Here is a 17,202-nt window from a genome sequence, read left to right on the forward strand (position 1 = left end):
TGCTGAAAATGAGGTGGGAGTTCGATTGCCTCTTCTGCAAAATGAGAACATCAGAAATGGAGTAAATAAAAAGGACACATTTGTTGGAGCAACTCCAGCGGAGGCCACCAAGATGCTCTGAGAGCTGGAGCATCTCTGCTCTGGAGAAAGGCTGGGAGAGCTGGGATTGTTCATTCTGGAGCCAAGAAGGCTCCAGAGCGACCTTACAGGCCCTTCCAGTACATAAAGGAGGTCCAAGAGACTTGGAGAAGGACTTTGGACAAGGGCATGGAGTGACAGGATAAGGAGGAATGGCTTCAAACTGAGGGCAGGGTTAGACTGGATATTAGGAAGAAATTCTTACCTGTGAGGGTGGTGAGGCCCTTGCACAGGCTGCCCAGAGAAACTGTGTCTGCCCTGTCCCTGTTCAAAAACAAGTTGGATGGAGTTTTGCTCTCCCTTCCTTGCATGACTTTTTCACCCAGTTCCCAGGGGAGGCTTTGTGTCTCCTCCCACCTGGCAGGACTCCGGTGCTTGCACAGACAGGCTGCTCCTTGCTCCAGCAAGTGCCTGCCCAGTGCCATCCTCCTACTCACTCCCTCTGGCAATGGGCTGGATCCCAGCAGGCTCCAGCCAAGGACTCAGGGTAGCTCCAGCTCCTTCCCAGCCACAGCCTTGTACTGTGCAGGTCACCACTGGTACCACCTAATGAGTGCAAAAGCAAAGTCTCCATCAGCTATTTCTCTCACTTTTTTTTTTTTTTTCCCCTTCTTTTGCAATCTTGAGATTTGCACTTTAGATTTTGGAGAAAGGATGCAAGTCTCAGCCACACATCTATTTCAGATCTGGAACAGACAAAAATATTTTTTTTTGTTTTTTTTTTGTTTTTTTTTTCTAGATGCTGTCTTTGTGAAGTGCTCCTATGCCCACAAGGTGTCTAAGATATTATTACAGCAACTCACAGCATTTTCCCTCTTATCTGGTAACACAGAGGATGGTTTCTTTGCTTTATTGCATGAACCTGCTTCCCTTTCACTAAACATCTTCCAGGAGCACAATGTTCTGCAGCAAGTTTAAATTTGCTTTGTACTCCCAGAGAGGTGCAAGCCAAATTACAGTTGACCATGCCAGCCAAGGACGTCACCAGCCCCATCTCCATGGTGTGCATTTCATAATTTCATGTTTACAGAGACATAAATAGACCCATCCCACAGTCACATGTGTGAGGATCCATTACATTCTTCACTGCAGTCAGACTCAGCAGCTCCGTTAACTTCAGCTACCCACAGAGACTAACTTCTTGGGTTTTCCTCATTCTTCACAAACTAATAATGGCAAATAACACATGTAAACTTCTTACTGCTTCTCTCTTGTGCCTGACAACAGCTCTGAAAGCACAAGCAGAATGTTTAAGTAGATCCAAGCTTTGTAGTGTACCCATTGAAAGTTTTTCTGCTGTTCTTTTACCTTGTATTCTGCTGAACTTTGGGTGTAACACAGGGAATGGCACACACTTAGAGTGCCTGTTGTGCTGTGAACACCAGGGACAGGACCCAATGTGTCACTAATTTACACAAGGCTTGTGAAGGATCTCCAGTAGCTTCTGTGTGAGGGAGGCTTCTGTCATCCTGTTAGAGGCACCACTTTCCTTCGAGGCTGCTGTGAGAGCTCTTCTTGTCCAGCACAGACCAAGCATGACCCAATCCCTCCAGCCATCACTGTCACCAGAGGTAAAACAAGGACAAGAGCCCTTCCACCCACAAGGATGATGAGGCAGCAGTAGCAGATTGAAAGATCTGAGGCCCTGAAATAAAAGGCTCCAAAATATATGTAAGATTTCTTACTATGATGCAACATGTGCAGTAAGAAACAAGGTTATAAGAAAAACAAATGATATATTTTTAAAATTATTTAACCAAATTTTTAATTGCAATTCAAAAGCAGACAAATAAAAAATAATTTGAAAAATGTAAACTAAGGAGAATGTATGCTTAGGGTTGGAAAATAGTTCTCTAACAGTAGGTTAACACACTCCCCTGTGGGCTACACTCAGTTTGATAAATTTGAACTCAGAGGCAATCCCCACTCCATAGTCCCACCCACAGGGCCAATCCTAGAGTGCAGCTGGATTCTAAGGAAGCTTCAGTCATCTCTAAGATTATATTTTTCCATCTTATTTTAGAACTGCAACAAAGGAAATGCAATCTTTTCTATGTTCAAAGAGTTTTCCAAATAGAGGATTTTTTCCATACACCCATGAACAGAAGTTAGCAAAAATGAGACAGTACTACTACTATACCCACCCAAGAAAACCCAAACTCACTCCTAGACCATTCACTGAGCACTTTTTTCCTTATTTTGATAATTTGACAAGAACTACCTGTTTAAAACTCCTTCAACTTTCAAACAAAATTTCATTTTCCATTCCCAGTACTTTTATTTCCAGCATAGGATGGGACAACATAATAACAAATGCATTGACAACATGTTAAAGAACACTTCCATCTTTAGCTTTTCTTCTGCAGTTTATTTTATAAATTATGCTATTCAACATTTAGAGCACTCACATTTCAGAACAGAAACACCAGTGCAAGGAGTGGTTTGTCCAAGTGCAAGGAAGTTACACGTCCCCACTGACACCAGTGGATGAGGATCAAATGTAACTCCTCAGTCAAACAATAGTGTGACCTAAACGTGAGCACATTGTAGTCAACAGAAACACTGAGCTTTGGTTGGTAACAACCAAATACTTTCACAGGACAAACAAGAGAAGAACAATCTGACCTCCAGCGGACCTGTGAATTCACTGGGATTGGAGACCACCTCCGTCATTTTTCTGAACTGACATCATTATAAATAAGTGAATCCCAAATGTTCTATTTGATGCTCCAATCCAATTATCAAAACACAATAAAGCTCCCATGCAGGCAGGTATTGTAATCCAGTGAATGCCACAGGCACCTTTGGCACATCATAGTCAGGACCTGAACACAGAAATAATCCTGATCTGGCAGAGGATAAATGAGAAAGCTTGGAGAGCTTTCCCATCTCCAATGCCAATAATTGTTGCTAAAAAATGTATTAAACCAAGACTGAAATACAGCAATCACCTCTCAGTTATACAATACACACTAGACCCCAATTTTAATTACATCCAAGCAAAAAATCTTATTCAACCCAGAGATGATAGCAACTGGGGTCACTGCCACGAAACACAGGCCACTGTCAGAAGTAGTTATTAGGATCTTAGAAATCTGCATTCATTTCTCTTAAGGAGCTGTTGCAATGTAAAAACAAAATGAGACAATTCATAAATAACATCTTTATTAATGAGGGTTTTTTTCACATTCTTTAAAGTGATGTTCAATTAAAATCTGCATAGTCAAGAGTGCAAAAAAAAAAAAAATTCATATAAGTCAGACCCAAATGTGAACATTACTGTTTTTGAAGCAAGACTGTTCACAGTCATAGGAATAAAATAGAAATAAATGGCCAGGGAGATATGGAAGGGGTGAGGATGAGAACCAGGAAAATTCTCATCTGTATATTTGTCTATTAATGAAGTCTTCACACAAAGACACACAAAAATCATTCACATTCATGTGCACAACAGAATGTAAACTACAGAAGAAAGATTCTTCCTCTGCTGAATGAAATGAAACAGAGCAAGATTATTTATGTATTTCACTGAGCATTGATCACCTATTCCAACAACGTACCCAGGTGGATAACACAAGGTCCAGGTTTCTTCATGCCCTTATTACAATCACATTTCAGCCACCATGCCACAGCAGGAACCAGGAAATCAAGAGTGTTTCCATAACACTGGGAATTATTCTTAACACACAGTTTTAAGCACCATCACCTCCCTTCCTTTTTAATTTTTCATAGGATTACCCCTTTCTTGAGTGCTGTTGTTCACAGTTGGTTGGAAGAGCAGGTGAAGAGGATCCTTCCAAGCCCATGCAATGGCTCAGCCTGTGGAAGTGCAGCAGAACATCTCCACCTCCAGCTTCATTTCCATTAGCACAGGCAACACAGTCCCAAACCTCTCACATCAACACCACAATGTGACTCTGCAAGTAGTACTTTTAATATTTACACCATCTAGTGATTTAGCTGTGGTTCTCTGCCTTGTAACCATCATCAGAAAAAGCTAGGGGAAAAAAACAAAAGGCATATCCCCTACATAATGGCTGCAGGTAGTAAAGACACACACTGTCCACACAGTGGTGAGAGGCCACTTCTTGCCTCCAGTTTGGATTTATGCAGCAGAGACATCACTCTACAGCTGAGCACAAGTTTAAATGTAAAATTCTCTATGTTGGTCATTTGGAAAAGCCATCCAAGGCCCTCACACTGAACTGCACCACACACAAACTGGGCTTAATGTTTTGCATGTGATTCTACAGTAATAAACTTCATTTACAATTTATATTAGTTATGTTCTAAATTATTCAGATGCACAATTCTAGGACTGTGGGGAACTGATCATCAATATTCAATCATACCAGTTCAGATTTGGGCAAGGAATAAGTCTCATTTATTTGCTTTGTGCCTATAGCCTTTAAATCTGATATTCAAGCCCAGAGGTCAAGAGAAAGTTATTTGTGAAATCAAACCAGTCAGAAATACATTTGCTGCCATGAATATTGGAAACATAAGGCCTAAAATATTTTGGAGAAGATGTACAACACAAAGTAAAAGGGATTCAGTACAACTTGCAGTATTTTGTATTTGTACAAAGACAAAACAAACTACACAGTGAAACTCAAACCCATCCTAGTGAAATGGTGACTCCAGGGCTGAAACCCCACCTTCATTTGGCAAATTAGGAGTAAAACGCGCCCAGCACAAGAAAGCACCAACCACAGTTCCCAACCAGCATCAATAAAACATGCTGCAACACCCTTTCTTCTGCTTTCTCCTTGGGGAACTAACACTCAAAAGCAGGGAAAAGCAGCCAGAAACTGGAAAGAGGGACTGAATTTTACCCCAGAAATAAGTGCCCTGGGCAGCCAGCAGCTGCCACACTGGCCAGGTTTTGGGGCAAAACTACGTAAAAGAATAAACCTTGTCCCAGTTCAAAATATCAAAAGCAAAACTGGCCAATGGGTGTGAGCTGGCAAATTTTTAAAAGCAGCAATGGCAACCCATTTTTTTTCCTAGAAATTTCACAGGCAAATCTTCTGGCAGACCCAAAAATGAATGAAATTGGAAACAGGATATTTAATGCAGTGATATTCTTAATTTCTTCAGAAAGAAACTATTTCTTGTGTCACATCAGGGGTTTAATTCAAGAGATCAGCAGATTAAGACCACTTTTGTCATTAGTTCAAGATTTACTTGGGCATGGCTAATTTATAGTACTTGTATTTGTAGTAATTATAAGGGCATCTCAGCAGATTTTTCCTTTACTATGGAAAATCCTAAAATAAATATAATTTAGTAGTCTGAAAAAACCCACCTTACTTTAACCTACAATGAAACTATTTTGTGGCCTGCTTGTGTTTCAGGAAAATATCCCACATATTCAGATCAGCCTCACTAGTTAAGACACATTAAAATGAAACATTTCCCATTAAAGATGCCAAAAACTGGATTTAAATTTATTGCATGACGTTGCATAAGAAAGTATATTATTGAAAACTGTAAGGCATCATGCAATTATCCATCAGCTAATTATTTATTATTCCTTGAAAGATGGTTATATACTCTAAAGTTATAAAACCAGTTTCAAAAAAGTACATAAAAAATTTAACATAAGCATTAAATATTTTTCACATGTTCATCGTTTTCAGCTGTTAAAAAGTGCATTCAAACATACTGTACTGGAAAGTTGCTCTGACCAAAAATGGTGCTGGAGACTCATTAAATTAAAAGCTGCAAAAGGATGTTGCACGGGATTAGAAAGCTCACAGGTTGTGGTATTTAAACTTACAAACTTGCTTGAAATAATTTTGCAATCCTCACACTTGCAATTTAGCATCAATGATATAATTAGCTAAAAATGTGTATTTTTAAAATTGAACAGTCAAATGAATTCAAGTTACGTACACTGAGTGATCAAATAAGGAGCAGACAAGACTGAGAGCTGGGCCAGGATGTGCTGCAGTGATTTTGGCAGGGTCAGTTGATGTACTGGGCCATCCAGCGGAACCCCTCCCCGTAGCCTTGTCTCTTTAGCACACTGCACATGAACACCTCCAGGGGCCGGGCATTCAGGTCTTTCAGTGGTGTGCTGCCCTGCAGAGAAACACAAACATCCCCTTACAGCTCACTCATAAACAGCATCTATTCCACAGGGATGTTTGCGTCTATGGAATGCCTGTATTTAACTCATGTTTGACACTGGAATTTTGGAAAATAAATTAATCTAAAATCATAGAATGGGTTGGGTTGAAAGGGATCTAAAGCTAATCTCATTCCAAACCCCTGCTATGGGCAGGGACACCTTCCAGTTGACCAGGTTGCTCCAAGCCCTGTCTAAACTGGCATGATAACACTTTCAGGAATGGGGTATCCCCAACTTCTCTGGGCCTGACACCTCCACAGAGAGACCAGAACAGGTGACCTTAATCTCAGTAACTTGTATACAAGAAAAACCACTGTGTGTGCTCTCACATGCATCCACACTGGAGAGGGGAAAGTAGCTGAAACCACAATGGAACAGCAAACATGCAAAGAGAATTTTACAACTTATATTTGGTGTTCAGTCACACTTCTCTGCTCTGTTTGCCAGAGTTTTCCAACCAGATAAAAAAAAATCCTCATTTTTATAAATTTTATGACTGACCAAAGCAAGGTGCTTGCTTGCCAAGATCAGCACAGTGCAATAAAACTGCTGTTCAACTGGAGATTCACAGTGGTGTCCATGCTTCATCAAATACAGGCAGTGTAAAGACCAGAAAACAAGAGGGCAAAATGCAGCAAACAAGAAAGTAAAGATCTGACCTAAACTCTGACTGGCACTGAACTTTAAGGGAGGCACCTCAGAGTGAATAAGCAAAGGGGAATTGCAAGGCAGAGCTGGCCAGCTCATGAAAGCTGTGATTGGAAGCCACAGTGGAACGACTCCGTCAGCTGCAGGGAGGTTTCTTTCCAAGGGCCAAGGACATCGAGCACCATTTCTAATGTTCACAAGCAGAGCACTGTGTTAACTTTACATTAAGAGGAGTTGAAGTATCACAAAGATCCATATTAAAAATCTGCCTTGTTGCTAGGGGTGCCAGTAGGAACTTTTTCCTTCCCACAACCTACAAACTTACAATGGTGTAAATCTATCTCTAAGCTTAGATAAATATGTTAGGTGGAAAATTATTAAAGCTTGCACTTAAAATGAGAAAAGTCACTTACTGAAAGATTCTTTTCAGTTTTCTATTTCACTCTATAACTATTATCTCTGAAAATTGTTTAAAAATAGTGCTTAAGAAAGTTAAAGTACTAAAAATTATTCTAGACACAAATACATTTTCTCTGAAAAAAACGTGGCATTAAATATGACGTAAAAAGTTGTAGCAGACATGCACCTAACACACACAAAGAGACTCTGGGATTCATTCTATATACTGTTATTATGTACAAAATACTTTATAAATTAGAAAAACATTTCTTTTGTATAGCTGGAGCAAACCAGAGCCAACATACAAATAAGGCAAACTAACTCCCTAAGCAAAAAACCTCATCAAACAAACAAACAAACAAAAACCCAGGAAAAAAATACCCCAAAACAAAACAAAAAAGCCAAAAGAAAAAGAACACCACCAACAAAAAAGGGTGCAATACCTTTCCTGTTGTCTGGCCATACAGACCAAATGTCTCTCGTAACCTCTCTTCACTGATGGCTTCAGGTCTGTCAATCTTGTTACCAAGAATTAGGATAGGCACATTAGCAATAGTTTCATCTGTCATTAGTGACTGCAAAGGAATGGAGAAATGAGAATTGATTAATTTAGAATACAGAAGGTCAAATCACTACTACTCACTTGCAAGTGACAGCAGAAGTCTGTTGGGTATTTGAGCTTAGTTTTAAGAAGTTCAAAGTTTCAAAAGCTTATTTAAACTTACATCAAGTTCTTCTTTTGATTCAAGCAATCTTTCGTGATCTGCACAGTCCACCAAGAACACAACACCATTAATTGCAGGCAGGTAGTTTTTCCACACTCTGCGAGCTACAGGGAAAATAAGAAATAAAAATAAAAGAAAATCAGCCCCAAATACAGAGCGATGCATTTTGGTAATTAAGAAGCAACAGGTGTGTGTGGGTTTATTGATTTGATTTTTTTTAGTTCTTAGCTTATGCTGCCAGTCTTTGGGATGCAATTTCATGTTTTACAAAGCTTGAAATAACAGAGCAGAAGTATTGTTCTCTCTAATGTTGTCACTGTTCTATCTCACATGAATGCTGATGTATGGAAATGGTTTTGGCTTCCCCAAGACTTATGTCAACAAAGATAAGTTTGAAGGTAAATGTAAGGAATTCAAAGTACAGAACTCCTCCTCACAGTATTAATCAGAAGTTTCTCCTCTACTGCAGCTCTTGCCAAATCATATTTGTGATTTGTGATAAATGGTGGAGATTGGCAAAAAGAGCAGCCAATGTTTTTTATGCTGTCACAGAGGAGTGCGGGAAGTCAGTCTCTGCCGTAGGGCCGTGTCTCTGATTGGAGGCAAACTCCAGCCCAGGTCAGTGAGCTTAAGTCACCACACACTCTTACCTTGAGCATGTCCACCCAGATCGAAGGTAGTGAAAGTCATGCCAGCAATTGTCAGCTCTTCTGAAGCTGGAAATACACAGAATTATGTTCTAGGTGAAGATTATGCAGTGCTTTGGAAAAGTCTAGCCTTCTAGCACATAGATTTTACTTTCTTTTGGTTCTTTCCAGTATTTTGTTATTCAAGAAGAAAATGAGAGTAATACATTCTCTCAAAATCAGTGGCATTTTCATGTATCACCAAAATGTTATTAACCATTAAAGTATGTGTGAAATATCTACAGTGCTAAGAACAGCAGAGTATTCCTACATTATTTATCCCTACATATTACACAAACAACAGTTGGCTCTGGCATCTGTTTTGCAAAAAGATTTTGCATTTGGCATTTTGTTTTCAATACTGTTCAAGGCTTCTCCTCTTCACATCCTTTCCCAATTTCTCACCTCCTTACTGGACTTCCCCAATCCACATTTTCAACCTGTGTTGAACTTTTTCTCCTGCAAGGTTACCAGGATAACAATTGCACAGCAACCTCTGAGACACAAACACTGATTTTCCAACTATACAGAGAAGCTGTTCCCAAAAATTGCGAGCCCCTATTTCTTGCAGCTTCTATAGTACAAACTCTCTGCCTCATTGTTCTGGTTGTCATTCACTTCTTAATTTTAAATATAACATACTGAACTATCCTACATACATAGTTTTTTTGAGATCATTTGAACTATCCATGGATCGCAATCCCAAAAATTCCTTTCTGTCTCCCCAGTTAAACTGGTGGTCTTATGATGTATAATGAGATCCCGCTTTTCTTGCAATCCTTCAAATGCTTTCTAGCCAAGGAACAGCACTATTAACTTACTGGGGTGTAACGTGGGCACATGTTGTCCCAGTCTGTCATCTTTGAGCATGTGCAGCAGTGTAGTTTTTCCAGCATTGTCCAGTCCAAGAAACACTAGTTTACCTGATTTCTTGTACAGTCCTAAAACAAAAAAAGACGTAGTGATTAATCAATTCAACCAGCAGGAGTTCACTTCCAGCACTAGAGATGATTTTGCTCCTAGGAACAAAGTCTTACAGTCACAGTACAAAATACAGAGCAGGCAAACTCTACCACATGTTTATCAGTGCCCTTTATCCAAGCTGTACAAATGACATTCCCACTTACCACAAGCCTGCTGCACCAGGTAACATGCAGCTTACAGGATGCTTGGCAGGAGCAGGAGAGGCACACAATTGGTGTGAATGTGTCAAACATGGAAATGCATTGTATCATCTTAGGAAAAGCATGGCAGAACTAAATGCTACCAGTGTAGTTTACTCTGCCCCAGCAAAAGGTCAGTTTTGCTCACAGGTGATGGAGAGGTGGGCACAGACCACAGCAGTAACAGCAAGCTCTGGACCACAGACCATCCTGAACCTGAATTCTGTTCAGCTACCTCCAATTATGGCAAAACACTTGTCCAAGACATAAAGAAAATTCAGACTTCAATTAGAATAATATGGAGAAATTGGGTTCAACATCAATAATCATAACTTGTGTATGAACTCTTTAATATTGGTTAACATATTATTTGGACAAAATTAACCTTCATCCATACCCCCTGGAAAACTGTTGGCTACATCTTGAATGGCATTGTCAGGGCACTTCTGACACCACTGTCCCATGTAACAATGCTTTCCTTATAGGAATAAGATTTTGTTTTCATTGGTTGCCATCTTTATAAAAATGCCTTCTGCCCTTCTTCTCCCTTGTAACCCCAGAAATGCCACAGTTGCTGTGAAGGAGAGGAAAGACGTTTAAAACACAAACACCATATTTTCATAAACTGGAAATTATCAAAGGGCAATTCTCTTCCAACTTGTCAATAGTGTATCCCCTGCCAGAATTAGTTTTCATTGCTTCAAACTCATTGATATTCAAAGTAAAACGTTATGATAAATTAAATCAAAAACCAAAAAATCAATCCTGACTGAAAAAATCAATTCTGACTGAAAAAACCCACTCTTCTGTAATGTGCTATTCTCATGTGTGTTGGGATGTTCAGCTGCAGCATTCCAGGGACAGAGGCTCCTCTGCCCCACAGACCTTTACACCACTGCTGTTTGCTCACCTCTCCCTCTGCCTTTGAGCTAATCTCAGGGATCACATTCCAGCTGGACATATTTTGTAACTTGCAGGAATGAATATTCTCTCCTATTCCTCATCTTATTTCATTAATGATCTTTATTACTCCAGGTCCTGTAGAGTGTCTTCACAGTTCTTTCAAATACAACAACTTTTACTTCCCAAACTCACTTCTCACATGCCCATTAACTATTAAAACTACAAAGTGGAGGAGAAAGTGTTAATGTTTACAGAGAAAGAAGTGGACAAACATTTTCATATAGTAACTTACACCACAGGAGAAACTCCAGTTCACACTCATGAATTAAACAAAACTCTACTACCCTATAGGAAAACAGTAATATTTTTGCCACTCTCAGCCTGCACATCCAGGACTCCTTGCTTCCCAGACAGATGCTGCTGGTTTCACCAAAACATTTCAAGCTTCCCAAGGGTCTTTCAGAGAAACACAAGACTAAGAAGCAGCCATACTTTGGCCATTGGCTACACCAAGACCTGATATTTTATATATACATATAAATTAAAAAATATTTTTGTGCATTCCAAAAGTATCCTTGTGCAAAGATGTTCTTCCTAAAGTTATTCCATTATCCTTCTAACAGGACAGCACAGGGAACTGTGGGGAGTTTCCCAAAGGTTATGATCTGCCTTCTTCAACTGTATATATAACTGAGAATGCAAAGAGAAAGTGCTTCTTTTAGAAAAAGAGAGACATAAAAGAGGGAGCTACTTCAAGCTCCTCTATCTTTCAGCAGAATTAGCTTTGCTTGCACAGGAATGGAAGAGCAGGCCAGTGTGCAGTAATCACTGTGCAGCTAAGGAAGAGGAGATAAGAAAGATTAGTCAACTTAGTTAAAATTTCACTGGCTAACATTTTGATAGCAGGCCAAGGGTCTGACATTCAGTGCAATACTTTAAACTTTCAACTGATAAAAGGTAGGTGGCACAGCTTGCTATGACTTCTTAGTCTCAAATGCTTTTTGATCACTTCAATAAAATCCTCTGAACTTGGAAATTGTGCCTTTTACCCATGTGACCTGCAAATTCTGATCCTTTTTTTAGTATCCAACACTAATTTTCCTCATGGTTGTGGGTTTTTTTCACCTTGAACTGATACGGATTGTGGACTTTTTGGCCAGGGAATAATCTTCTGAGGCTCTTGAGATGCCAGTGAAGTTTCACACTAATTACTGTGGCACAGAACAAAACATCACAGAACAATGCGCTGCTGAATGTGAGAAAGGGCTTCAATATCTGGTACTTTTTGTAGACAGTTCCTCCTATGTGGATTCTGAAACTATATCCTTATGTGCAAAAGAACTGAATTAAAATAACTGAGCTCAGTCCTCTACAGCAGAGAAAAATCAGGAGAAAACCCATAAAAGCCAACTGAATTACATCATCTTAAATGAATTATGATTAGAAAAGTTCAACCTATTATGATCATGAAATAAAACGTAATTTTTCCCAAGAAGGATTAATGTAAGATGGAGTGGAGAGCACACTACTTAAATGCTCAGTATTGATAAGTGAAACTTTTGTTTGAGTGTTACTGAATGTACACCAAACCAAATATTATTATTTACCCAGCAGTCTTACTTGAAGATAACAGAGGTGAACAGGTATTTTACACAAGAATAGCAGAAAGGAAAAGCCCCAAACAATAATGACTTACCTAAAAACTGCAATACGCTACTGAAACCACTGTAAATCCAATCAAATAGGAACATATCTGAATCTTATAGTCTGAAATAAAGAGGAAACACAATGCATTTAAGTTCTGTCAGCACAGCACATTAAGCATTGTAAAATATTTATAGGTAACAAAAGTAATTTAAAATCCTGTGTTGAAAATAAAAAACATTTTAGTTTCAGTAAACTGTATCATAGACCAGTTAAGTGACAAGAGCAAAGACTTTCTCCTCCCTTGGGAAAACAGTGCGTGGACTGCAGTCTTTGCAAGAAGTAAAAATAATTTCATCCAAAGTACAATTTGTTAAAGGTATGTGACGATCCACTGAAGATTTTAAACAGGATTGACACTTTTCAAGTGGGAAAAGGTGGCACTTCAGAGAGGGGACCAGAGGGATATCAGTGCAGATTTAGTGCTCCAGCCACCCCCAGGAGCTGCTGGGGCTCAAAGGAGAGGCAGTAAGAAGTGAAGAAGGCTTGTGGAGTTGAACCTAGAGATGTTTGATACTAAATAAATCCTGGTCCATACAGAACTTGTCTGTTTACCCTTCAAAGACAGTGACCTCCTGTATCATCCTGCACAGGCTGCCACAATTCAAACCTTAAATGCAAAAGTTTTGTTTCAAAAAACCCACCAGACCCTCATATTTTCCCACTGAATTCCTTCAGCTTAGATTCAAGAACAGAAGGACAAGCTGACAGCCAGTACTAGGTTCACTGTGTAGCCATGAGCGATTAATTTCCTAGCTTTCATCCGAATTTCCTCATTATCTAAAGTGAGGATAATCACAGAATCATTGAGGTTGAAAAAGACCTCTAAGATCATTGAGTCCAACTGTTAGCCCAGCACCACCGTGTTGAGCACTTAAACCAAGTCCCCAAGGGCCACAGCCACAGGACATTTGAGTGCTTCCATAGATGGTGAATCCACCACTGCCTGGGGCAGCCTGTGCCAGGCTTGGCCACCCTTTCAGTGAAGAAATTTTTCCTAATATCTAATCTGAATCTTCACCGGCACAACTTGAAGCTGTTTCCTCTTGTCTTGTCACTTGTCACCTGAGAGAAAACACCAACCCCGACCTGGCTACAACCTGTCAGGGAATTGTAGAGTGATGAGGTTTCCCCCTCAAGCCTCCCTTCTCCCAGGTGAGCCTCCCCAGCTCCCTCAGCTGCTCCTCATCAAACTTGCGCTCTAAACCACACTGAAAGCACCAGTTTGACACAGTGAACTGTGAGCATTTTAGTTCTCTTGGAGACTAAAGGACATCATCCTTAGAAGCCTTTAGCCAGATAATTCCTACTGGAAAGCCTGACCGCTGTGGACAGTGGAGTCTGACTGCCCTGGAGGCACTGGACTGCCCTGCTAAACACAGCTGGCAGAGGCAGCCACACTGCTACAGGGTCTCACCACACCGTGTTTAGAAACTGCAGGGCTGCCTTGGGGCATCACAAAAGGACTTCAGGGCAGCTCTGAGCACAGCACACAGGAGTCAAAACACAGGTCTGAACCAGCCTCAAATCCAGGCATCCATCATAGCAACTACACTCATGACAGTGTTTCTTTGCTACACAGCAACAGGTACATCATACAGAGATAATGTGGAAAGAGGAGTGAATATTTAAATGACCTTTGCTTGCACTGGAACAAAATCTGTTCAGATGACCAAGCACAAGGTGTCTTGGTTTCGCCACAAGTAACCCTTAAACCTTTAACCACGTCTACATTACTCTGAACAACACAGCAGCTGCAACAGGCACAATTTTTAAGAATACAAATAAAATATGCTTGTCAGTGCATAAACACCCAGTTACACAATATCATGACTGAAACTGTCTCTTGCATGGCTAAAAATCAAAGGTCAAGAATAAGCAAACATGGCAGAACACACACGTCAGCAGATTTATTTATTGCTTGAGCAAAATACCAATCGAGAAAAGCCTCTGTGGGGCTTAGGGAAACGATCGACTCAAATAACCTGTAAATCAGGGCAAATAGTGTGATGTAAGAGAAGTGCTCAGATTACTGAGGTGAGAATAACTTCAGTGTTCAGTTGTGTTAACCTGTTCCATCTATTACACTTAGGCTTACAAAAAACATCAAGTAAAACCATCTTCATGCATTACAGAAAAACCTTTAAGGGGTGAGATTAACCTGAGAACAGGATTACTCTACAAACACAGCTGAAGTGGCATTAATATTGGTTCAATTTCCATCACGTAAGAAAAGTGGTGCTGGAAACAGAGCTACCCAAATCCTCCCAGAACAACCTCCATATCAGCTGGCAGCAGTTAAAGGAAAACACTTTCAAAATGGGAAAAAAATGCACACCTAATTGTAAAGGTACACAGGTAATATTTGAATAGAGATATTAAATCTGCTCTTATCACACAGGAAAAGTAACTATATAATTCACAGCTGTGTCAAATCAAAGCATTACAAAACTGGAGTGGCTCTGCTTTGGTTTAGAGAGTTGTAACGCTGAGAGCAAACTCAGGGAAGAGCTGAGGCTGTTGAATGTATACAGACTCAAACTCTCAGGCTCTCATAAAAGCAGAACAATGAAGACTCAGCAATCAGTGTTTACAAGCCATGATGGAGACAAAGGTACTATTTTAATGCTATTTCAAGGGCTGATTTGAAAATAATCCACTGGAAGCAGACAACAGCTTTGAATGAAAAGCTGTGCTGGACCAAGACAGTCTTGATCCCAACTACTTTTACAGACATCACCACTCACTGTGTCTTCACTACAAAGATATCAAAGTTAACCTTCCAGTATCACTTCAGTGACACATGTCTACCACTGAAAAAGTCCCCATCAAGCCTGGTCAGTGTCATTTCACCAGAAAAGCAATACCCAGTAACTCCTGTGGAGCCAGGTCCACCACTCCATAGACCAAGGACGTGGGTTCACTTACTGGAGACTGTGGAGAATGAGGAATTCCTGTGCAGTGGCTCTGGTAATGCCAAACCAGCCTCCTGAAGGGAAAGCTGCTGACACCATGGACTAGTAAGCAAATTCACTCACACCTCTTTTATCTTCTGAAAACTAGGAGGTTTTTTTCCCTCTACACTCAACTTGATTTTTTTTTCTAGCTAAAAATTCATCATTTCACTTCCAAACCTTAGGACAGCGCTCACTTCTGAAGCCTCTCGAAGTTAAGGCAAGAGACAATATCAGGCTTTTTAAGAGAGTTTTAAATGCCTTTCTGGAGCAATGAGGAAACAGAAACCAGTGACACCCAAGTGAACAGCTCTTGCATGAACTGGGGACAAACTGTGCTACACCTGTGTGGGGACAGCCAGCGACAGCCAGGGAAGAAATCTCAGTCCAGCCTGAGAGCACCAAACCTGCCCCTCAGCCACAGCTCAGCCTGAAACCACAACCTGCCAGCAGCAGCTTAAAGCCTACTGCTAAGGGTAGGCTTTTCAAGCAGGATATAATAAACATGATCACTTAAAAGCTATAATTTCACACATGATCACCATAACATTATAAAACATTACCAGAGGCAAAAAAAGTCAAAATCCCTAGGAAACTCAGTGGATAGACTGAGATTCTACAACACAGTTTATTCCTTGATTTAAAACTACTGAGTTGAACAACTGATGTTCAAATTTTAAAAGCTGAGGAAAGACAGAGTTAGAAAATGAGGTAAACAGTATAGACTTTCTTTAAGTGTTTTAATCATTTTTAGACAGCAACTAATCTTTGAGACAGCACTACAACACAGGAGCTCCTAAGGGGCCCTGGTGCAGAGGTTTGGCCAGCCCCGGCTCACAAAGCCCAGCTGTCAGAGCACATCCCCACTGCAGGGCTGCTGCACCACTCACTGACTTACGAACAAAACGCTTAAAGGCAGTAACTTCTGAAGATACAACAATACTTCAGATAAGTATTGCCGGGTCGATACAAGGTGGCAGACGGCTGCCCAGGGAGGTGCGGGGCGTCTGTGGGTTACGGGGTGACCTAACGCACCTCACCATCGCAGACCCCCCGAGGCGGCGCTGCTGGGGACCGGAGAGCACCGTGACAGCCTCACGGACCGGCCCGAGCAGCCCCAGGGCTGTGCCGGGGGGAAAAACAGGGAGACGACAGGAGGGATAGGAGGGGTAGGAGGGAAGGGAGGGGAGCGCCCGCCCCCAGCCCCTGGCGGCGCTCTGCCCGCGGGCCCGCACAGGCCGCGGCCGCTCGGGGCGCGCAGGGACCCCCGGGCAGGCCCGGCCGCGGCCCGGAGGCCGCTCCCAGCAGGACACGGGAACGGCCCAGCGCCCTGCGGGATCGCCCGGCTTCCCGCCGGCTGGGGAGAACAGAGCCCTCACCGCCCGCCCCGCTCACCCACCGCCGAGCCTGAGGTGCTCCGGGACTCGGGCAGCACGACACCGATACCGACACCGATACCGACACCGATACCGACACCGACACCGACACTCACCCGCGGCTGCGCCCGCTCCGCCCCCCACGGCTCCTTCCGGCACCGGCGCCCGCGACGCACGCACTCGGGTGGGCTCGGCTGCGTTCGGACAGGCTCGGCTGCGTTCGGATGAGCGGCCGTCGTCTCGGCTGGGTTGCCTTCGGCTGCGCTCGGCTGGGCTCGGCTCGGTTCGGTGTCACTCGGCTGGGTTCGGTTCGGCTTCGCTCGTCCCCGCCCCTCCGCGTGCCCGCCCAGCCCCGCCCCCGGCCCCGCCC

At 41.8% G+C, this 17,202-nt stretch overlaps 1 protein-coding gene across 3 annotated transcripts; it reads right to left on the reverse strand.

Moving 5' to 3' along the window:
* Positions 1 to 3,286: 3,286 nt before the first annotated feature.
* Positions 3,287 to 17,112, reverse strand: SAR1B (secretion associated Ras related GTPase 1B). Of its 3 annotated transcripts, none has more exons than XM_083871870.1 (7): positions 16,949 to 17,112; positions 12,495 to 12,565; positions 9,554 to 9,673; positions 8,697 to 8,762; positions 8,047 to 8,150; positions 7,765 to 7,896; positions 3,287 to 6,225 (listed from the first exon to the last, which is right to left on the reverse strand). In XM_083871870.1, exons 2-7 carry the CDS (start codon positions 12,547 to 12,549, stop codon positions 6,109 to 6,111), a joined length of 594 nt encoding a protein of 197 aa, XP_083727996.1. In that variant the 5' UTR covers positions 12,550 to 12,565; positions 16,949 to 17,112; the 3' UTR covers positions 3,287 to 6,108. The 3 variants fall into 3 exon arrangements, with proteins under 3 accessions (XP_083727996.1, XP_083727995.1, XP_083727997.1); XM_083871869.1 differs by having other exon boundaries at positions 16,856 to 16,988; XM_083871871.1 differs by lacking the exon at positions 16,949 to 17,112 and adding an exon at positions 16,852 to 16,874.
* Positions 17,113 to 17,202: the final 90 nt, after the last annotated feature.

The sequence above is a fragment of the Zosterops lateralis genome, assembly GCF_965231275.1.
Source record: "Zosterops lateralis genome assembly, chromosome: 14".
NCBI classification, from domain to species: domain Eukaryota; kingdom Metazoa; phylum Chordata; class Aves; order Passeriformes; family Zosteropidae; genus Zosterops; species Zosterops lateralis.

What these genes read in the sequence shown, in the direction of transcription:
- SAR1B (XM_083871870.1), bottom strand. Translation starts at nt 12,549, where the DNA reads ATGTTCCTATTTGATTGGATTTACAGTGGTTTCAGTAGCGTATTGCAG. An exon ending in TCTGGGTGGACATGCTCAAG is followed by an intron (nt 8,151 to 8,696) that starts GTAAGAGTGTGT and finishes TTTTCCCTGTAG; the next exon opens with CTCGCAGAGTGTGGAAAAAC. An exon ending in ATGGCCAGACAACAGGAAAG is followed by an intron (nt 6,226 to 7,764) that starts GTATTGCACCCT and finishes GTTTCTCTGCAG; the next exon opens with GGCAGCACACCACTGAAAGA.